Below are 24,100 nucleotides of genomic sequence, written 5' to 3'. Positions count from 1 at the left end.
TATTCTGAGATGTGTAACTGTGTAATTGTGTCTTAGAGATGGTAGGATCCAAAGTATTTTCTGGTACAACACTAATTTTAGACATAAATAAAATGAGACCCAGAGACATCATGACACCTTCTCAGAGCACACCACCAGTTGTGAAGCAGAATTTTGACTTATTCGTTCATTTAACTTGTATTCTAGGCCTTTACCACAGGAAAGCATGTATACTCACAATTCATTTTATATTGAATTAGATAATTAGCTTTCTTTTTTTCTCATTTTCTTCCTTAAAGGTTACAGATTAATTTTGAAACATTAAAATCACAAGTCTTTACTGAAAAAGATGCAATATAAATTTATTTTTTTTGAGATCACAATTCATTAAGCACATAAATGTTGCAAAATATAACTGATGCTAAATATTTCTTTAAAACAAGTGAATGTTAAATATAAGTTAGATCATGTGACTCTGCTGTGCAGAATATTTCACTTTTCTTCTTCCTTACTCAGAATAAATCTTGAATTCTACAGTACTTTCATTTGAGATAAATGAGTTGAAGGGATCATTTTATATTTTATTTTGCACATAAACTATATTACTATTTATTTCATGATTTCAAAAAGAAAAGAAAGCTTTTTAGTTTTCTTTGGGTGAAATTTGACTTACATAAAGAGCATGTCATAAAGCTCAGCTGAAGAGAACAGACTTCACATCTCTCCAAAGAATGGATGGGTTCATCTTCATGACTTGTGCATTTGAGACTCAACTTCTTCTGGCTTAGCTTTTCAAAGCTAGAACTCTGGTTTTGTCCACATTGTGGCCATTCAGAGATAAGCAGATTGAACCCAGTTCTAAAAGATACTAAAAATGCTATTGAATATATGTAGAAGTTTCTTCCCATTCTAAAATGCTATTGAGAGTGAGACTTAGCTGAGGGAGGGTGAGATAATTCAGTAGCTTAGGCAGGACAATAAACTTAGAGTGAATAATTTGACACTCTTTCTTTTTTCTTATGAAAGCAACAACACCATACAGATGCCTTATTGCCTTCTCCTTGCCTCCTTCAAAGGAGACAATAACACTAATGAATGGGGACACCTGGAGCTTCTTTGCTGTATTTTTGTTTTACCATTCAGGAGGAGAGGTTACTGGTGACGAGTTCTGCTCCCTCACATGTTGAAGTATAACATTAGAGTAGCACGCCAAGGCAAGCGTATAAAGTAGGATTTATTTAAAAAGGGGTTACATAGACTTCTCCCAGGAGGGAGAAGGGGGTCATAGCTGTTATCCTGGTATTCCAAGAAGTGAGGGTGTTCTGCCTTTTCTATATGTCCTAGGCTTCCTTTGTTACCTGCTCTCTTCCCCTTATCTTTCTCCTTCCTGCATAGAGGCCCAGGAGATGCTCAGGGGTGGGATGGCCAAAAGGTGAGAAGCAGATGGACAGGGGGAAGGGCCAGATGGAACAGCCCAGGACACATTAACTAACAACTTTTACAACTCTCTCTGGGGAGGGACAATTCCTGAGACCTGTTACCTTAGCAATGGATTGGAGCAGAGGCAGGTTATCTTAGGGTAGAGGAAGGGCCCTGAAGGCATTAATATGTCAATCCCTCAGGGATGGCCTCCAATTTCCTGGACCCAAATTGGCCTCCTTGATCCATTTAAACTGATTTCCCTATTTATACTGACTGCCTCTTTTAATTCTGGCTCCCACATCCTTGTCAGGAATCATTTGTATTCTTGGGGTGATTGTCATTCCAACTGGGGTGAGATGAAATCTGAGTGTAGTTTTGATTTGCATCTTCCTGATCACTTAGGATGTTGAACATTTTTTTAACATATATTTGTTGGCAATTTGTATTTCTTCTTTTGAGAAATGCCAATTTAGACCTTTTGTCATTTATTGAGTGAGTGGGTTGTAAGGCTATTCCTCCCTCCCTCCCTCCCTTCCTTCCTTCCTTTTTCCTCTTTCCTTCCTTCCTTTTTCCTCTTTCCTTCCTTCCTTCCTTTCTTTTCTTTTCTTTTTTTAACCAGGGATTTAACCCAGGGGCACTTAACCTGTGAGCCACATCCCCAGCTCCACATTTTTTAGTATTTTTTATTTAGAGACAGGATCTCACTGAGTTGCTTAGCACTTTGCTAAGTTGCTAAGGCTGGCTTTGAATTCACAATCCTCCTCCCTCAGCCTCCAGAGCTGCTGGGATTACAGGTGTGTGCCATCGCACCCACCCGGCGTGTGTGTGTGTGTGTGTGTGTGTGTGTGTGTGTGTGTTTTGATGTTAAGTTTTTTGAATTCTTCATACATTCCGGATATTAATCCTCTAGTGGCAAAGAATTTCTTCCATTCTGTAGGTTCTCTCTTGATGCTCTTGTTTTCTTTGCTGTACCGAAGCTTTTCAATTTGATGCCATCCCACTTGTTGATTCTTGGATTTATTTCTTGAGCTTTTGAAGTCTTATTAATTAAGGAAGTCAGTATGTGTGCCAATATATTGGAGTGTTGCACCTGTGTTTTCTTCTAGCAGTTTCACTGTGTCTGTTCTACTTCCTAGGTGTTTGATACACTGTAAGTTGGTTTTCATTCAAGGTAAGAGATAGGGAGTTAGTTTCATTCTTCTACAATGGATATCCAGTTTGGGGTGCTGGACTCCTCTTGCCTTCTCTACTCTTACTGATTGTCAGTTGTGGAGAGAATGCAGTATTCAATTAAGTCAATTCACTGGGTTCCTCTGGCAGAATCAGTGCATCTATTTCCAACCCTGATGTAGAAAATTATTTTTTCTAGTCATACATTTGTGCTTCGTACCCCATCCTTCAGAATGGCACTTTCCAGCTAAAGTGTATTTTAAAAACTCTGAACAGAGATTTATGTGAACGAACATAGTGTGAGGTAGGGCATTGAAAAACTAATTAAAAACAAGTATTTGTAGCAGTTTCTTTAAAAGGTATAAAATCTCAGTTGCCTATCAAAGGGTAAGTTTGAAACGTTGACACTGAAAACCATCAAAATCAAGGTTTTCAAGGTAGCTGATTTTGACTTTCTAAATACAAGTATTTTTTAAGAACTAGAATTGTATAATTGAATCTCATTGTGTTCGGAGACATTCTGAAGTGTCATCCAAGTGAAGAAAGGACTATGAAGTTATTATCAAATGTCAAGAAATATATGGCATCCAAAAGCCTTATAGCTAGTAAATCAGTGTTTAGTTTATTATTCAGACAGTACATTTACCACTTTCCTTATAGAAAAAAAGCTTTTTAGGGTAGTATGATACATATTTTGCACAAGTCTAACAATATCTTTTGTCTTTTTGATCTGGTTGAGTAATGTGAAAAGTAGATGTCTGTACAAATGGAAGGAAATGTTCAATAACGTGAAATTTCTGTGCCTCAGGTTTCCATGTCATTCAAACTTTAACTTCATCAACTTTGCAGATTTCCACTAGAGTGGACCAGAATTACACTTTGATTTCTCTTTTGAACCAATTACGACATGTTATGAGCTCCTTCATTTAATGAGGATTTTAAAAAGCTTTGACAATGTTTACTTTATTTTGTATATCATCCATAATTTTTATATTGAATTTTTTAAAAATTATTTTAGCAGTACTTAATAAAAATACCACATAATTTATCTATTTCTTATACTTACTTTATGATTCCTAACTAAAATTTAAGTTCTATACGGGTAGGCATCGTTACTGCTTTTGTGTAGTGAGGTATTACAAAGAACAACATGTTCATATTCAGGAAAACAAATGCCGAAAATTTACAAATAAATACAAAAACTCATCTGTTAGAGTCTGTAAACAAGTCTGGATGGCGCCTGGCATTTTGCCAAAGGGAGTGGTTTGTGAAGTAACGCTAGCGAGTCATTGAGTGTGGAGATTCCTTATTGGTTGGCTGCTGTATCTAGTTTATGTTAATTAGATAAGCTGTGTGGAATGTATAAACACTGCTCCTGTCCTACAATAAACGGCTCGGCTCCCACTCCTGCTGTATCAATGTACACAAGTTGTTCGTCACCCCCCGGTTATTTTGCTGCAGCCGGACTGCGGCACTCATCAACTCCATTTCACTGAATAAGCTAATTTTTATTTCTATGGCAAGAATAGTCAGCATTCAGCTTTTTATTACATTTTCCTGGATAAGAATGATTTGTTTTCTTGTCAGTGTCCTACAATTTATGAACTCACAAAATAAATAACTTCTGATAGAATGAAAAATTTCTCAACAAAATGTAATATTATATCTCATTTCAATGGTAGTAAAAGCAAAGTATAAATTGTACCACATTTAGAAGACTGTACTTGATGTGGCTCTGGTCACTATGAAAGTAATATGTTAATATTTAGAATACCCTGCTTATATAAGGGCCATTTAAAGCATGAAATCGGGACTGTCGGGACACGTTCTTTCACTAGTTTGGATGTTTCAAGATTTTTTTCATCTCTTTGTCTCCTTAATCAGAAGCTTAGGGCTAGAGATTTTGGTAAAACTGAAATGTTACTTAATTTTCATTACCTTTTGCTTTGCCAAATTCATTCATGAAAATCCCTTTTAATATTTCAGGTGCTGGGAACTTAGTGCGGGAGACAGGTGGATTTATCAAGCTCCAATCTTAGCAGCTATTGGGGTAAGTTGAAAAGCTTGTATAATTTTTTTTTAAAGGTGAATAATTAAACTGCTGCTAAAACCCAGAGAAAGTTTGTCTGTCCTGATAGTCTATAATAGGTTTGGGAAACTCTCTCATGTATAACAATATCTTTTGGAAGAGTTGGGTTGGGGATCAGACCCTGATTTGTGGATAACATTGAGACCCATACAGAAATCATGGGTCCTTTTAATCAGGTAGCATTTGGGAACAGTTCCAAGACTTCAAAATATTTATGAATATATATATATATATTCATATAATGAATATATATATATATATTCATATAATGAAAATATATATATTCATTATATGAATATATATATTATTATAATGAATATATATATATATATTCATTATATGAATATATATATATATATTCATTATATGAATATATATATATTCATAATAATGAATATATATATATATTCATTATATGAATATATACATATATTTTTTCAGAAGATTGTAATTCTCTTTCCCCTTTTTAGCTATTATATCTCCACTTCAAGTTTTCTGATGACCTAGTAATGATTTGGGATGATGGAGAGAGAAAGTTGGAATAGCAGGAGACCAGAGAAATTTCTGGAAGAGGACAATAATATGATCCATTATAAAGCATTACCTAAAGCTTGTATTGTATTTTTTTCTGCTGAGGATCACACTCTGGCCTTCACACGTGCTAGGAACCTAAAACTTTTATTTGATGTATTTTTCCCAAGGAGTTCAGTGGATTTTGGGGGTTTTCTTTCTTTCTTTCTTTCTTTTTTTTGGCATCAGGAATAAACCCAGGGGTGCTTAACCATTGAGCTACATCCCCAGCCCTTTTCTGCTTTTTATTTCGAGACAGGGTCTTGCAGAGTTGCTTAGGGCCTTGCTAAGTTGCTGAGGCTGACTTTGAACTTGCAATTCTCTTGCCTTAGCCTCTTGAGCTGCTGAGATTATAGAATGCCTTATCATGCCCAGTGAGTTAAGTGGATTTTATACTAAGAAATATCCTGAAGAATCCTGCTAGTAGGTAATAGGGAAAAAGATTAGAGTTGCCAATGCATCTTACACAGGACCTTATATACTTGTAATATTTCTGCTGTCTATTGCATCTGTGTTACTAAGGAAAACAAAACTGCACAATTTTTGCATCCAACAAACTCACCAAAACGTTTACTCTTGACCTTCCTTGAGACTTTATAGCATCAGTTTCGCTGTGGTTTGATGAAGAAGTTACACTGTCATGTGGTTTCCTGATGTTCATGTATGTAATGCAGGATTATGAGCCTCTTAAAAACAGGACTTTTGTTCCAGTCCTAAAAGTTTAGTCATTAAAAATAATTTAACAATCTGGTTATTAACTGATTTTTTTGGGGGTATGTGTGTGTGTGTGTGGGGGGTCCTCATTCTTCACTTTCTTATTTTTCGTATTTTCTTTTCTTTTGGACAAAGTGTCACCCAGTTTGTCAGCACATTGCAGGTGGAACCAAGATGGGTAGTGATTAATATGGCTGAGGTTTTGTAGGATCATCCAGGGAGTTAGTTAAAAGCTTATTTGCTTCACAGGAAATATGCTAAAAGAAAAATAAAAGAAACCAAAAGAATCTGTATTTTATAGACCCATTGATATAATATTTAGAAGTGGAAATAAAATATAGAACATTTTTGGAGAAAACCAGTTTGTATCTTTGCTAAATATCCTGTTGCCAAATTAGACCCAATTCTGTTTAAGGAGAAGTTAAAAAATGGATTAGGGACAAAAGAATAACTTAAAATTATCAACTCTCTTCATTTTAATTTTTAATGTAATGACATGCTACTATGCTAATCTAGTGATAAGCCATCCCAGAACTACAACTGTATTCCAGAGAGAACATCACTAAATTTGAAAATTTAACTTTATAAAGTAGGGTCTGGTGTTTACCACTTCGATTTCCCTTTCATCCTCTGGAACTCTTCCTTATCTATATTTCCATGACTTTCATTTTCTGACTTTCTAGGTTCTCCTTTTTAGGGAGAAAACTTACATCTTATTATTTATTTATTTATTTTTGTATCTTCACTGCTCAGTACTGGTACTACTAAATGAGAGATGCTCATTTAATGCTCTTAAATTTACCTACATTCTAATGTAATGATTAATTTTGCTTTTTTTATTTGATGAAAAGGAAATACCTATTAAAATCCAAGGGATCCTTACAACATTATTAGGAAATAAAGCAAAGGCAGTGAAGAAAAGCCAATCACAGGACATTTTCCACTGTAACAATCGATGTTTATCCAAAGCTGTGTTTATAAATATAAGTGACTCACATCATCAACATGAATGAAAAGTTTATTTGATGAGGTTTCTAAATTGTCGTGAAGTTAGGTGATCCAAGAGTGCTAAAAGCTTCACCATTGGTGAAGGGAATCAGATGTGGTGGTATACTCGGTACGTTTGAAGAAAACTTAAGTGGACGTCCATTTTCACCTTGAACTAAAGTTATAACAGCTCTAAAGTAGGAATTCCAAAATACATTCCAGTATTACAAAGTCCATTTAATCAACAATCACAGGGGCACCTTTCTGTTTACCTAGAGTTACCTTTTCTTCTCTTTATTATAATTCAGGGATGTAAGAATTCCCTTGAAGATTTTTAATTTACACACAGTCTGCTAATGTATCTGAAATGTCTCATAAAATGTCAAAAATTGGGCTTGAAATCAATATCTCACTTGGTTTTACCAACAAGTTAGAAGAGGTTGAGTTATGAAAGAAAAATTAAAAAGGCAAGTGGAATCCTGAGGGAAATAAACAATAGAATTACAAAGAGAAGCACTAAGGTGGAGTTAGCAATAAAGTCAGGGAAACATCTCGAGAGACAAGAAGATAAACCTGATGAACAGAGAGCTCCTGAGGCAGATTTGGCCTTTGGGACGTGGAAGAATCCTGTGGGTGATGATATGCCAGGTAGTGAGACTGCCAGGGCAATGGCTCAGAGCATGCACAGAAGTCCCAGAGAGCCAGTAATTAGAGGACATGCAAGGACCCCAAGTGGGACTGTTTTTAAACCTGGATTCCAAGGACACTGATGTGTTTACTAGGAATTCCAAAGGGCTTTATAAGCAAGAATGGCATTGAGAAAGAATAAGGTCACTTAGCATCTACTTGGGAAGTAAGTGGGCATTAGTAATGAAGATAAAATCATGAGCAAAGAAAGTAGTGATTCATAGGGCAGATTTGTTAATTAATTATTATTATTTTTTGATCAGGAGAAGTCATAAGAGATTTTTGATAGGTCTGACCTAAGGCTGTGTGGAAGGAAGTGTCAAGAGATGAGGCTGCATTGAGAACAGGGGCCAGACTCTGAAGGGGCTCATACACCTCACTAAAGAACTGAGACCTATGGAGGCCCTGGGTTCTACCCCTACTTCTGCAAATGAATGAATGAATGGATAAATATTAAAATAAAAAAAGGGATTAGATTTCTCATTCAGAAAGTACCAGAACTTGGTGGAGACCAGCGGTGGGTAGTCAGGCAAAAAAGGGTGCCTGCTGGGTGTGGGTAGTTTAACTACCTGCCTAATGGCCATGAATTGTCAGGACAGGGATCTGAGAGCTGGGAGGCAAAGAAAACCAAGAACTGGGGTTTATAGTTCTGAGTGCTTTGCTTTTACACTTGGACTTTATTTTCCTCATTTCGAGGACCAAGTCCCTTGTACCTCCCCTCACCCCCTGTCATGTCACCATCTGTTTGTGCTGCCTCAGCTCCATACAATGCTCCCCTGTAACTTCTGTGAACCCACTGCACTGTTTCTCACCCCGGGGCCTTTGTCTGGGCTATGCTGTCTGCCTGGTATGCTGTTCCTCCTACTTGTCACCTGCCTGCTGTCCTTCCTCCCTTCAGGTCCCAGCTTCAAGATAACCTCCCCAGACAGGCCTTCTCTCCATCTGACCGATGAGTGTCACAGTAGTTAAGAGCACAGTCTCTGGGCCAGGCTGCCTTTGTTAAGACTCCCAGGGCTGCCCTTTTGTAGGGTATATAAGTTGGAAATTGTTGTGCAGGCTGGTCTTGGCCAAGTTATTCAAACTCAGGGTCCACTTTGCAATTTGTAAAATAGGGATAATAGTACAGGTGAGGTGAGTGAATAATTGGACAGCCTTAGAACAGTGACTGGCATATGTTACACTATGAGCATTTTAAGTACCATTGTTTTTATTTGTTATGTGTTAATGACTTGCTCACAGCCCAGGTAGACTCTCTTCCCCCCATTAGCATAAAAATAAAGTAATAGAAATACTGTCACTTTCTGGACAACAATAATGCTCATACTTGTGCCTTGCGTATATCTGTAAGTATCTCTTAGATTCGACAGGTCTCCCAGGAACCATCTGGCTTCCTGACTCCACAGTCATGATGACACGTGAGGATTCTTCTGGCCATCTGTCCTTCTGATTGGGAATGTCCTCTCTTCCTTATCCGTGAGGGCTAGCATGACATTTCTTTGACTATTATTTATAAGACCATTAATTCATTTCTTAAAAATAATGTATTTATCTCTTATAGGATTAAAGGTTATTTTTTAACCGTTGTTATTAAGACTTTTAGTATTATCTGTTTTTGCAACTGGAAGGTTTTCTTTTGAAACCAAATAGATATTTAGATTTTGATAAAGTCATTAAACTCTTAATTTTGTAACTTTGCAGGTAAATAATTCCATGATTCTCCTGTTCAAAAAAACACGAGGTGAGAAAAGTATAATGCCATAATCTTATTTTCACTTTCACTTTTTGCTTCCTATGCGAGGTCTTGTTATTGAATTCAATAAATATTTGATTAAAAAGAAACCATCCCATGGTCTTCCCAGTGACTTGCTGGCAAACCAGGCAGACACCGCTGTGCTGAGCCTGCCTGGCACCCTGGGTCTGTTTTCTCTGGGTCTGTGTGGAGATGGAAAGCTGTGTAACTCTGGTGCAGGACTGGTCTAACCACCAATTTTTGTATATGCTCAGAAATCGCTCCTTAGTTCTCCACACTGCAGTCTGGTCTTTCTTGGGTTTGAAGCCAAATATGCCAGGAGTTTTGAGCCTGGACTCTTGGCCAGACTCCCCTTATTAGGATTCCTCTTATTCATTTTTTATTTTGTTGCCTGTGTGTGTGTGTGTGTGTGTGTGTAGTTTTGATCTCAAGTAAAAAAAAAAATCATTTCCCAGACCAATGTCATAATATCAGGAAGCATTTCCACTGTGTTTTCTTCTAGTTGTTTTATAGTGCCAGGTCTTACATTGAAGTCCATTTTGAGTCAGTGTTGTATTTGGTGTGAGTTAAAGGTTCAATTTTACTCTTCTCTGCGTGATATCTAGTATCCCCAGCATCCCTAGAACTCTTTATTGAAGGGACTGTACTTTCCCATGTGTGTTCTTGGCTCCTTTTAGTTGACCATGGATGTGTGAGTTGACTTCTGGGCTCTCTATTCTGTTCCATTGGTCTATATGTCTGTATTTATGTCAGTACCATACTGTTTTGGTCTCTATAGCTTTGTAATATATTTGGAGTCAGGTAAGGTGGTGCTGCCAGCTTTGGTCTTGCTTAAAATTGCTTTGGCTATTCAGGGCCTTTTGTGGTTTCAAGTGAATTTTTGAATTGTTTTCTACTCTGAAGAATGTAATTAGGATTTTGATAAGGATTGCACCACATCTATAAATCTTTTGGGGTCGTATGGACAAATTAATTCATCTGACCCATAAATGTGGGGAATATTCTCATTTATCTATGTCTTCTTTAGTTCCCTTCATCAATATTTATAATTTTTAGTTCATAAGTCTTTTACCTCTGTGGTTAATTTGATTCCTAAGGATCATATTTCCTTTGCTATTATTTTAAATTGGATTGTTTTCTTAGTTTCCTTTTGGATAGTTTATTGTTTATGAAATTTTTTGAGTGTTTTGGCAGCTTTTAACATCTTCCCTAGGGAAGCAAGCATTCATCCTCCATATCTTCTTAATGGTACCAGTCTTGGATTTCAGGTCAATTGGTTGTCCTGCAACTTTTCTTTCTGATGAATTTTTAAAAAGTTTAATTTTTTGTTGTTGTTGTTTGTATTGCAGATTATCTAACATTTCTTTGTATAAGGATGTGAGCAAGGCTTCTTCTAGTTTTCTACTATTGGGGAAATGTAATTAAAAACAAAATCTTCCCCAATCCTTGAAATCCTTTCTACAAAGGTAGTAGAGAAAGAAAATGCTTTTAGTATTAAAAATGATTAAACCAGAATGAAATGTGCATCACAGGCAATCTGTTAAGATTGCAAAGACAAAGAAATCATATTCCTTTCTTTTTTTTTCTTCACATGAGATTATCTTTTTTTATTGGTTGTTCAAAACATCACAAAGCTCATGACATATCATCTTTCATACATTTGATTCAAGTGGGTTATATTCCTTTCTTAAGTCAAGCAAAAACAACCCTTTGTATACTTGCTTTCAAGAGGAATGGGTAACTAGTTCTCAAGTAAGAGGACATGACAACACCATTTGTTACACATGATTCATACGAACTACCCGGTAATTGTGATAATTACCTGTGAGCTAATTGTCTTTATGTGGAGGAAAAATAAATTTGTCACCTCTTTGCGGCAAGAGGTAATTTTGCAATTTGAAGATAGGTCACTGTAGAAGTTGACTCCTGCCATCCCCCCAAAGCCAGGAGCTGGTGATATCTCCCTTAAAGTTTATATTTTAAGGAGGTGGTTCCAGGTTTTTGAGAAAGACATTCCTTAGTCGTAAGGCTGACAAAAAGCCTATCTAATCTACAAATCAGAGAGAAACTCTGAGAAAAAGAAAAGGAGGGAAATATCTGCTTTCAACAGGGAGAGTGAAACTTCTGATTTTTGATTTGTGTTTGTCCATACACTATCTCCCAATCAGAAGCTGAAGTCTCTGGGCTAATTTGAATGTGAAATTGTTTTGCAGTGATTTCCAGGGAAATTTTCATATCTATTTTCTCTTGGGATTTCAGACCTTTAAGGGAGTTTAGAATCGTGAAGCCCATAACCCATAGTTTACTGTACAGCCAGTGTGTGAAGAAGAGCTCAATGTCTACAGTGTGATCCTCCTTCCTCTTGGTTCCTCTGTGTTGTGAAGCCAGAAAGGATAGAGATCATAAATTACAGCCAATGCAAGATACTGCTCACCTTGTGCTAGGTACTGTTTTAAGCATCTTTTATTTATATTGATTTACCTAATTCCCAAACAACTCTAAATAAGGAAACTGATGAAGGCCATGTAGCTAATAATGGCGAGGCTGGGATCCTAATTTCAGGATCTGTGTCCCCACTACTGAGCTCCATGCACTCCTAAAAGCGTCCTGATAATGCAGCAAACCCCTGCCCACCACTCCTTCTCACATTCCTATACACACTGCCCCAGTGCATTGTTCCCCTGCCAGTTCCTTGAACTCATTCACCTCTGCCAACTCAGGGCTGTTCCACTTGTCTTGTAGTCACTCTGGAAGGCTGGGGTGTGCTTCCTTCTCTTTCTTGCTTTGAATGCCATCTCTTCCTTGTGGCCTCTTTGATGCTTCTCAGTCTAAAAGAGATCACCTTTTTGGATTTTCAGAGCACAGTGTGGTTTTTGTCCTTCTTGATGTTATCACTGTGTATAGCATTTCTGATTGTCTGTCGATATCCATCTTTATCCACTAAACTGCAAGGTTTATATGAATATGTTATGGTTTGGATGAGGTGTCCCCCCCCAGAGCTCCTGTGTTCATGCAGGAATGTTTGGAAATGAGATTATTGGATTTTGAGAGCTGTAACTTGATCAATCCATCTTCATTTGACTGGACTAACAGGGTGGTAACTGGAGGAGAGGAGCCGCTGGAAGGTTTCATCTTACCTTTTCCCTTACCCCTCCCAACCCCCTCTCCTTCCTGGTACCATGAAGGAGCAGCACTCCTCCACCATGCCCTTCTGCCATAATGTGCTGCCTTGCTTTGGACCCAGAATAATGGAGTTGGCCATCTATGGACAGAAGCCCCCCAAACCGTGGTCCCTAAATAAACTTCTTTCTCTAGGTTGTTCTTGTTGGGTATTTTACTCACAGAAAACAAACAAAAAACAAAACAAAACAAAAAACAAACAAATAAAATAAAACAAAAGCCTGACAGAATAGAAACCATGTTTCCCCCTAAACCTCTAAACCTCTACATTCCTAGTGTCTAGCAAGATTTTCAAGGCACATAGTGGCCACTCAATCAATACTTGTTGAAAAAGTAAAATATGTATACAAAGTAGACATCCTAGGGAACTGGGAACAGAGATGAGATGAAATAAGAGCATAATGCAAGTAAAATCACAGAACTTCTGAGTCTGTTTTAGGCAACTGTTTCATTTTCTAGAGAAGTAAACTATAACCCAAGCAGATAAAGGTCACACAGCTAGTGTGACAAAATACAGACTACTATCTGCAGTTTTTAACTATGTTCTTTTCACTTGTATTTAAAAACATGTCAGACTGTTTCTTGAATTTATGGGAAAAAAATCTATCCACTTATATGCCTATATTTACACTTTAAAATAATATATTAACTATAAGATAGAAAATTTGTTTGGTTTTTAGTGTTATATTTGCATATAACATGGTCTTATACAAATAGATAGGTTCTGTACCCCAATTTTTATTTTTTGCCTAGAATTTTAAATTTAAATTGTGTCCCTTACTTAATTCTGGCTTTGGTTATTATAATAATGTAGATCTATTCATTGGATGTTTGTATATCTGAAAGTAAAATCTGATAAAATGTAGTCAGAATTTCTAAATGATGTGAGGCAAACTAAATTTAGGAGAGAAAAGGAAGTCTGAGCCATCAGAAGTCATATCAAGAGGATAAGTTTTTTTTTATTGTTAATTACATATGTCTAATACTGAAAATTTAACACAAAAAATCTAATGCTAAGATATTATCATTTAATTAAAATACATTTAAAGCAGCCAACATAATTATAAGTTTATCAGAAATCTTGATTTCTGCAGTTACCTCGAGCTCATGGAACTTCTGACAGGTTGGGTAATGAATAATGATAATAAGAACACACCTTATTGAAAGCTTGCTGTGGGCACTGGGCCAAACACTTCACCTTATAGTTCTTTTAATTCTCACAGCAGTTCTATAGGGCAAGCACTATTCCTCTTTTTTTTTTTTTTAACGACTATAGTGATATTTTTATTTATTTACTTTTACTTAAATTTTAATTTGTTATATATGACAATAGGATGCATTACAATTCATATTACATATATAGAGCACATTTTCATATCTCTGGTTGTATACAAAATAGAGTCACATCCTTTGTGTCTTCATACACATACTAAGGGTAATGATGACCATCGAATTCCACTGTCTTTTCTACCCCTGTGCCTCCTCTCTTCCCCTCCCTCCCCTTTGCCCTATCTAGAATTTACTTAATCCTCCCCACCCCCCAGCATATTATGAATCAGCATCCTTAAATCAGAGAAATTTTTCAGCATTTGATTTTTTGTGATTGGCTAATTTCTCTTAGCATTATATTCTCCAGCTCTATCCATTTACCTGTGAATACCATGATTTTATTCTCTAATGCTGAATAATATTCCATTGTGTATATGTACCACATTTTTTTATCCATTTATCTGCTGAAGGGCATCTAGGTTGGTTCCACAGTTTCGCTATTGTGAATTATGCTGCTATAAACATTGATATGGTTGTGTCCCTGTAGTATGCTGTTTTTAAGTCCTTTGGGTATAGACTGAGGAGTGGGATAGCTGGGGCAAATGGTGGTTCCATTCCAAGTTTTCCAAGGATTCTCCATACTGCTTTCTATATTGGCTGCACCAATTTGCAGTCCCACCAGCAATGTATGAATGTGCCTTTTCCCCCACATCCTCGCCAACTCTTATTGTTGTTTGTATTCTTAATAGCTGCCCTTCTGTTGGAGTGAGATGAAATCTTAGAGTAGTTTTGATTTACATTTCTCTAATTGCTAGAGATGTTTAACATTTTTAATGTATTTTTTAATTAATTGTATATCATCTTCTGAAAAATGTCTGTTCAGTTCCTTGGCCCATTTATTGATTGGGTTATTTGTTTTTTTGGTGTGAAGTTTTTTTATTTCTTTATATATCCTAGAGATTAGTGTTCTAGCTGACGTGTGTGTGGTTAAGAATTTGTTCCCAATTAGTAGGCTCTCTATTCACCTCATTGATTGTTTCTTTTGCTGAGAAGCAGCTTTTAGTTTCAATCCATCACATTTATTGATTCTTGATATTAATTCTTGTGCTATAGGAGTCTTATTTAGGAAGTTGGGGCCTAACATGACATGATGGATATCTGGGCCTAATTTTTCTTCTAATAGATTCATTATCTCTGGTTTAATTCCTAGGTCCTTGATCCACTTTGAATTTTGAGTTTTGTGCATGGTGAGAGAGAGGGGTTTAATTTCATTTTGTTGCATATGAATTTCCAATTTTCCCAGCACCATTTGTTGAAGAGGCTATCTTTTCTCCAATGCGTGTTCTTGGCACCTTTGTCAAATATAAGATAACTATAATTATGTGGGTTAGTCTCTGTGTCCTCTATTCTGTACTATTGGTCTACCAGTCTATTTTGGTGCCAATATTATGCTGTTTTTGTTACTATTGCTCTGTAGTATAGTTTGAGGTCTGGTATAGTGATGCCACCTGCTTCACTCTTCTTGCTAAGGATTGCTTTAGCTATTCTGGGTCTCTTATTTTTCTAGATGAATTTCATGACTGCTTTTTTATTTCTATGAGGAATGTCACTGGGATTTTGATTGGAATTGCATTAAATCTGTATAGTGTTTTTGGTAGTATGGTCATTTTGACAATATTAATTCTGCCTATCCAAGAATAAGGGAGATCTTTCCATCTTCTAAGGTCTTCTTTAATTTCTTTCTTTAGCCTTCTGTAGTTTTTGTTGTATAGGTCTTTCAACTCTTTCATTAGGTTGATTGACAAATATTTTATTTTATTTTTTGAGGCTGTTATAAATGGGGTTGTTTTCCTTGTTTCCCTTTCAGAGGATTTGTCCCTGATATACAGAAATGCCTTTGATTTATGGGTTTGATTTTGTATACTGCTACTTTGCTGAATTCATTTACTAGTTCTAGAAGTTTTCTGGTGGAATTTTTTGGATCTTCTAGGTATAGAATCATATCATCAGCAAATAGTGCTAATTTCAGTTCTTCTTTACCTATCCATATCCTTTTAATTTCTTTCATCTGTCTGATTTCTCTGGCCAGTGTTTTAAGAACTATGTTAAATAGAAATGGTGAAAGAGGGCATCCTTGTCTCATTCCAGATTTTAGAGGAAATGCTTTCAATTTTTCTACATTTAGAATGATGTTGGCCTGGGGCTTAGCATATATTGCTTTTATGATGTTGAGATATGTTCCTGTTATCCCTAGTTTTTATAGTGTTTTGAACATGAAAGGGTGCTGTATTTTGTTGAAAGCTTTTTCTGTATCTGTTGAGATGATCATATGGTTCTTATCTTTAAGTTTATTGATGTGATGAATTACATTTATTGATTTTCATGTGTTGAACCAACCTTGTATCCCTGAAATGAATCCCAATTCATTCTTCATGTTTGGGAAATTTTCTGATATTATCTCACTGAAGAGATTGTACATTCCTTTGGTTTGAATCTCTGTGCCTTCCTCTATCTTACTCTTAGATTTGGTCTTTTGATGCTGTCCTATAATTCTTGGATGTTCTATTCATGGTTCCCTACTATCTTCACTGTGTAGTCAACTTTATTTTTCAGATTGTATACTTTGTCTTCATTATCTGACATTCTTTCTTCCAAATGATCTAGTCTGTTGGTTATGCTTTCTATTGAGTTTTTTTATTTGGTTTATTGTTTCCTTCATTTCAAAGATTTCTGACTTTTTTTTTTCAAAATTTCTATCTCTTTCTTGAAGTAATATTTTGCTACCTGTATTTGTTCTCTTATCTATTTGTTAGAGTGATCAATTTTTGCTTGTATTTGCTCATTTAGGTCATTCTTTAATTCACAGATCATTTTAATTATGAACCTTCTGAACTCCTTCTCTGACATTTCATTGACTTCACTCTCCATGGGTTCTGTTATTGTAGTATCCTGGTTTGTTTGGGGCACTTTCTTCCCTTGTTTTTTCATGTTGTCTATGTGTTTTCCTTTGTTGCAGTGTGGATCTGAGGTATTACAGTTTCTTCCCTAGATTCTTGTAGTATCCGTGCAGATTGTCTGTACCTCACCTTGGTGTTGGGCTTCCAGTCCCTGCTGGTGTCCCTCAGTGTATGCTACTGCAACTAAAGGTAGAGTCGACAATAGCCAATGTAACTCGAGATAATAGTGGAGGTGCCCCAAGATGGATGCAATGTCTTACAGAGATGGGGCTGAAAGGGTGGGCTTCACACTGTCTGTGGGATGCCTGCTCTGAGATCAGCTGCTCCTAAGCCCTGTCTGTTGTCAAAAAGGTAGGGGCTACTGCGTGGGGAAGGCTATAGAGATGACTGCAGTGTCCCAAGATGGAAGTGGGTTAGGCTTGGGCTCCCAGGTTGGGCAGGGGGTGAACTCGGACCTACCCTGGGCCTGGGACCTGTGTGTGTCAGTGTGGGCAGATCTGGGATGGGCCTGAGTTCCTGAGGTGGTCTTATGATCGGAAGAGGTGGTCAGATAAGTGAATAAGTTTTAAACACAGCAAAACTTCAGTAGAAATTTGGAAGGAACCACTTACTTTTGGAATTGTGGGATCTAAAATTATATCATTGTTTCTATGTTTCTTTTTGTTTACATGTGTTAAAATTATTTTTTAGATAACTCGGATCATTGAAAAATAATAAATTTATTGTGGAAATAAGTGTCTCAGAATGTAACGATTTATTTTTCACCTGCACCATCTTGATGTTGATTTAAAGATGATTTTTAAATTCTTCTATATACCATCAAAATAAAAGGGATGTTTCCTAGTGGAGGACAAAGCCTGGCATTGGTCCTGGGCCATCCAGAGCATTATTGGAAGGAACAATGATGCTCAGCCCAGGAAGCAGGTGAAGCAGCAGACAGGGTAACAAAGTCCAAGGTAAAGTTGGCAGACGGAATAAGCCCACCATGCCAGGGCACTGCCCCCACATTTAGGGTCTGAAATAGCAAAAAGAATAAAACCATTGACATGGAAATACAGACTGAGAAATTAAACAGACTTGCTTTGGGACACTTATGAGCTAGCCTTGAGGACACCAGTAATATAGGGTGGAGAGCCATTTGGTACTAGCAGACACTTGAGATCTTAAATTTACAGGTCAGGGAAAAGAAACAGAAGACTCTCCAGTATTTGTGTTTATTTAACTATTGCTTTATCCTGTGTCATCTACTATCCATCTCTTCATCTACGTCCATTGACAAGTGATCCTACTGCCTTTCTAGGCCCTGCTTATAGTTTAACTTGACCAAAATTATTTTCTCCCTTGACAGAATTACTCACCTATGTCTTATTAATCATTTCATGAATAAATATTTTGCTTTTTGTTTCAGGAGTATCTGTCTCAGAATCCCTTTTTACATTAAACTGCAATTGACTTTTAGGGAGGTATTCAGTGATTCCCAGTTAGAGTCCAGGAAGGATTATATAACTTGCCTGAGGTTACACTGTTAGACAGTGCTGAAGCCAGAGTCAAATTTAGGCAATGTGGATCCAGAGTCAATAGTTTTTGCTCTTTGTAGTGACAGGATTTAAGCTGGATCAGTATATGTGAAGGAGGGGTTTGAAGCATGGTGTACAAGAGGATTTAGGTGGTACAGGCAAAGTGGTTAAAAACACTGAGTCAAATATGGAAAATGTTGGTCCCTTTCCAGCCATTCTAAACACATCAAGGTGTCTTTTTGGTACTTGTCTTTAACACAACTTTAACATGAATGGTGTCTTTTTCAGGGGGATGGGGGCAGCAAGACAGGTAACATAATCTAGATAAAATTCTACAAGGCATTTTGTTTTCACTGTACTGATTTTACAGTTGTCTTTTCTTGCTTCTCCCTATGTAGTTAATGGTATGGGACTTAAATTTTAATAATTTAATGCAAGTGAAAGGTATTTAGTAAATATTAGTGGGTGAATAATATTGATATGACAAAATCATGGTGGTGGTATCCTAAGTGATTTATTTGGGGAACACTGAACTAGATAAATTTATTTAACAACAAAATCTGAAATTTCTCTAAAAGATCTGACCATTGTAATCAGGAAGTGTCCATGGTGGTAGGATGTGGGTTGTGTTTTGTGGGATCAGGCTCCATAAAATTGAACTGTATCACATTTTAGTTATTGCCTCTGTCTCCCCATGTGCTCTTCTAGGACAGGAACAGCTCCTGTTTCTTTTTATTTTCCTAGAGTGCCTGCTACTTGTTGGTACACAGAAACATTGAATGAATGAAAAACGCACAAATATGTTTAACAAGGTTACTTCTAGTGGATCCTATGAAGTTATAGTTTGATCCTATGAAGTTATATTTTATAAGCATGCCAAAAGTCTGAAACATTTGCCATTGTATTAGGTACTTACCTACTATCATTTAACATGTAGTTTCCTTCACAAAATGAGTTTCCTTAACTAAAATGAGTATATTAATAATGTTACAGTTTTCACTATGACTGGAATACTCTTACACAGAGAAATATTTGACTTAGAATCACAGGGCTTTGGAACTTTAGGGATCTTAGATTTTGTTGAGTTTCACTAGACTTACTAGTCTACAAGCATAAAATTTATGACCAAGGTCATACAGTTTATTATTGAAAGAGGTTCAGCTCATAATAGTTTGTGTAGACTGTTTCAAAGTGTGAGCAACTATATGAATCCTAGTTCTAATTCTTATAAGCTGACTTTGTTATGATTTAGCCCTTCATAGCTTTTGCTTTCTAAAAAGGAAATTAGATATTCTAATGTTGACTTCAGAGGCTTATTATGGGGACTAAATAAGATAATGAAAGTGCTTAGTGTAGCCTATGAGAAGCATTCTATTAATAGAAGCCTGTAGCAACAACAACTAATACCAGTAGAAGTAGCATGAGGATAGCAGGTTTGGTAATGACAGAAATGGGGGTATATACAGTGGTCTGGCAATCTTGTTGAAGTCTGTCTATGTCAACCATAAAGTTACGAATAAGGGGAAGACTTCGAAAAGCAAACATCAAGTAAGTGATATCTGAATGAAAAGAACAAAAGAAAAGTTGAAATCATCCAAGGGACAGAGTAGAGAAGGGTTTCCCAGCCTAGAGATTAATATCTGTCCAGGTAAAAATGAAAGGACCCTGTTTCCTGTGGAACGAGGGTGCGTCTGCAGAAAATGTGGGAGATCTGACTGTAAGTTGGATGGAAATGGAATCGTGATGGGATTACTATTCTAGGCTAAGTACATTTGAGTTTTCCTTAAAATTATGGTGAGGCATGAAGATATTTAAAGCAGATTTGACTGGATTTGAGTTTTGAAAAGAAAATTCTGGAAGCATTATGATGGACAGATCAGATGAACTTGTTTGGAGAAGTGGTATCTGTTTAAGAGAGAAAGTGATTACTTACCTTTAAGTGCATGGTCCTATCTGGTTGACTCTGACATCAATTATGATATTTTGATATTTCTATGTGAGCGATTGTACTCTTGATGCAGCCTTCTGGAGAAAGAGACAGGGCTTACAGAGTTGCATTAAAATGGAGACAACCACAAATGACTGTAAACTGTTAAGAGGCACAAATACTGCAGCAGCTTGTGACCACAGTCCATGGATTTTACTGTTTTCATGGAGTTCAATCAGTTCATTAAACTGGTTCCTTTGGAGAAGACATGAAGCCTTAACAGATTTGCTTGTGCCATGTGTTGCTTCATCTTAGCTAAGTAGAAATGTGAATATGTGATAAGGAAAAAGATTTTTTAAGGAATCAAGAAAAGGTAAACATTGCCATCAATAAAATATATATGTATACTTAATTTAATGACATGTCTTTTATACCAGAAGGACAGAAAAGTCTTCCAGGATCACTTTTCTTTTAGTTGATACATTTAAGCAGTATTTATGGAATGGTAGTAACAAAATAGAAAATCTAATATTCAAGTCTTTGAGCAACCCCCATCTGGCATTAACAAAAGGAACCAAAAGCTGAAAGTGGAACTCAGGGTCAGTTATTCATTGAGACATTTGAATTTAGATGCTTGTTTTTCTGCAGGCAGTAGTTTGTTTTCTGGTAACTGCTCAAACACAAGTCATAGAATCAAAGAAAACTCGAGCTGGAGAACACTTGGGGATATTTTGCCTGATGTTAATCTGACAACAACATTGCCGATATTTTTGACCTTTAACCCCACAGAGAATGGATGCAACCATGGAAACTGATAGTTTACATTATAGCAGTGAGTGTCGCAAAATTACAGATGGCTTTTTTGACAATCTCTCTTTCGAGCCACTTTTTAATGGCATGTATTTGCATGATTTTAGATGTGTACTTCACAGCACCATTGTGGATCCAAGCTAAGAACTAATCTCTGTGTTCAACAAATAGTCCGTGGTATTTGTCACAGGCCTTGCTCAGTGTGTGAGCAATGATCTAGTTGGAATGACTAACCAAGCAGTGACTCTTGAGGAGGCTGCATAATACTTAGAGCACATTAAATAGACAGCGCCAGATTTTCTTTTCTTTTCCCTCTCAAAATATGTTTTGTTCCACATACCTGTCAAAGGATATCTCAGAGAATTCTGGCAGAAGGAATAAGATGGTACCTCTCATAAAAGCCTTTGGAGAAATTTGAAGTGATAAGTTTTAAAAATATCACATCCAGTGCTTTTTTTTTTTTAAGATATGAACAGAAGCAGACACAAAAGGTTCAAGCTCCTCTCTGTTGTTCATGATTCATTTTCCCCAGTTGTGATTAAAGGAGGCTCACACTCCAAAAACAAGGGATAGGGAGGACAGGGATGATAGGTAGAGAAGAACTTTTAAGAAAAATGGATAGAAACTAACCTCTAATCTTTGACAGAATTGCAAATACCAAATGATTTTTTTTAACCAAGAGAAAAATCTCCCTTCCAGAACCCTAAATGAGATAGAAATAGAACTTCAAATGAAAGTTCTTAAGACTTACCATAGATGATGTCCTAAGTTGTAATATGAATTCCAACTGATAAGAAATGAGCGACATATTTTGTTTTTATACCTGTCTCATAGATAATTAATTATAGTGCTTAATAAAGATCAGAGAATTTCTCACCTACATTTAAAAGTTCGGTTCAATATTTAGTACTAATATGCATATAAACAAAGCAAAAACATTTCTTATGTTCATGATACTGAAAAACTTTGAGGTGAATAGATGAGATGTATTCAGTGTCTCTGAGCGGCACTAATACATTGCATCTGTCTTTGCTGCCCTGATTTTAAACGAGTCTAGTTATACAGCAAAGGGGGAAAGGAGAACCAACACAAAACCCTCTTGCAGTTGGTGGCTGGGCTCCCCCTAATTAATGAGGATCGCCCACCCAGGTACAGGATGCTGGGAGTGAGAGGGGCTCTGATCCTGGGAGATGCTGGAGTGGGCTCACTGCAAGCTCCCAACACAGAAGGATGAGCTGCCTCAAACAAATTTGGTACCTCTTCCCACATTCACTCACCAAATGATTCAGTCCATCTTTTCTGCAGAAAGCAAGGGGGAGAGAAAGGAAATGCATATCAGTTGAATCTCCTCCCCTGAAGGGAAGAATTGCAACTGGGGAGACGTAGCCCTCCCCAGCATGTATCCAAAGACCCAGATGAAACTTACAAATGTAGAGCAATGATTTTGTAGGCCTTTTGTAACAGTCAGCTCTTCTATACCTAAATTTTGATTTCTTTCTCTTAGAGATACCTACAGGTTAAAATCTACATGGAAGGGGACATGCTGATTTTACCCAATATCAGAGTGTGCATATCTTGTTTACTCATTTATTCACTTGCTCATCTAACAAATCTTAATTAAACACCAAGAACACTGCAGGCACTCTGAGGCAGTGGAGATGAGAGGGTAGGGAGTTGGACGCCCATTTATCTTCACATAACTTAAACTTAGTCAGTAAAGTAGACATTTAAATGTGTGGCATGCTTTGCTGGGGCTGGGGTCTTGGGAGTAGCTGCTGACACAGAGTGACATTCAGCTGGAGGCCTGGAATGAGCTGATCTGGTGAGTATGAGTGAGGGGAGAAGTGTGGAGGAGCGGGGAACTTGGGGCAAAGTCTCAGCAGAAGGATAGTTGGAGGAGCCAGAGATTTCGTGGCTGAAATTTTGCGTTCTCTATTTTAATTCATCTGTGGTTCACTTGGAACAAATCTTTAAATTTATATAAATCTCTGAGAAAGAATCCCATTTCTATATTTGCACTATTTAAAAGCCCGATTTACAAAACATTAATTCTTTTTGTTACTGGCTTTAATGCTATTAATAGTCATTTTATTCTGTACCTTTTTTTGGTTTTGTTTTCTTTATCTGTACTTTGCTTGTCATAGTTTGTCAAGCAAAATTTGACCTCTAAGAAGGTTTACATGAGAAAGGCAAGGGCATTCCGAATGATTTTCTCTTATAATAATGATAATAATAAATTTACTTATTATTGTAGATAATAATAATAATAATAATAATAATAATAAAACAATGAGTAGCCTCCTCTTCTTGGTCTTGTTCCCTGTAAGTTCTCCTACTCCATCTGTTACTTTTCCATATGCAAACTCTTGTCTTTCTTTAGAATTTCTCTTGTGTCTTTATTGATTGATTCTATATTTTAATGAGCTTTTCTTAAAAAAGAGAATACTCTGCCTGTTGGCTCTCAGTTCCATGTCCTCTCTTATCACACAAGTCTGAGAGGACTCTCTGGGAATCTTCTAAGTCGTGGGATCTATTTCCTGCTCTGTTAGGTCTACTGTTGTTCCAAATATGGATTTCAAACCTTAGTTATATTTCTTTACAGTCTTTTGTTAATCTGTTCTGCTCTTAAAATAAAAGGTGTCTCTGTTTTAAAACTCTATTATGTCCACTCATTTGATGGGCAGAAAAATGTGCAGTGGCTAAAAATACACTCTGTGGATCCAGGCTGCAGGGACTGTACTAGGACTCTAGTTTGTTGTTCTGTGTTATTTGTGTAACCAACCTGTGCCTCAGATACCTCATCTGTCAAACAAGGATGATAATATGCATGTCTTACAGAGCTGTGTGAAGAATAGTCAATTCATATAAAACATTTAGAATATTAAGTAGTTAATACCTTAATTTCTAATTACCCTACATTCTGTGTTTTACTAAATTATTCAGAATAATTTCATCTAAATAATTGTTACATGCATCAATATGTCTGTGTTTCCCAATCTTTTTTGGGGGGGGATACTCGGGATTGAACTCAGGAGCACTCAACCACTGAGCCACATCCCCCAGCCCTATTTT

At 36.7% G+C, this 24,100-nt stretch overlaps 1 protein-coding gene across 1 annotated transcript in view; it reads left to right on the top strand.

Moving 5' to 3' along the window:
- The window catches only part of Pth2r (parathyroid hormone 2 receptor), a 74,811-nt gene that overhangs the window by 35,730 nt on the left and 14,981 nt on the right, over nucleotides 1-24,100 (top strand). The window contains exon 8 of the mRNA XM_027941976.2: nucleotides 4,558-4,621. Coding sequence (XP_027797777.2) covers nucleotides 4,558-4,621 — 64 coding nt within the window. The remainder of the gene's footprint in view (nucleotides 1-4,557; nucleotides 4,622-24,100) is intronic.

Source organism: Marmota flaviventris, chromosome 11 (genome assembly GCF_047511675.1).
Source record: "Marmota flaviventris isolate mMarFla1 chromosome 11, mMarFla1.hap1, whole genome shotgun sequence".
Taxonomy (NCBI): Eukaryota; Metazoa; Chordata; class Mammalia; order Rodentia; family Sciuridae; genus Marmota; species Marmota flaviventris.
The sequence above is the reverse complement of the archived record's forward strand: the minus strand, read 5'-3'. Positions and strand labels throughout refer to the sequence as shown.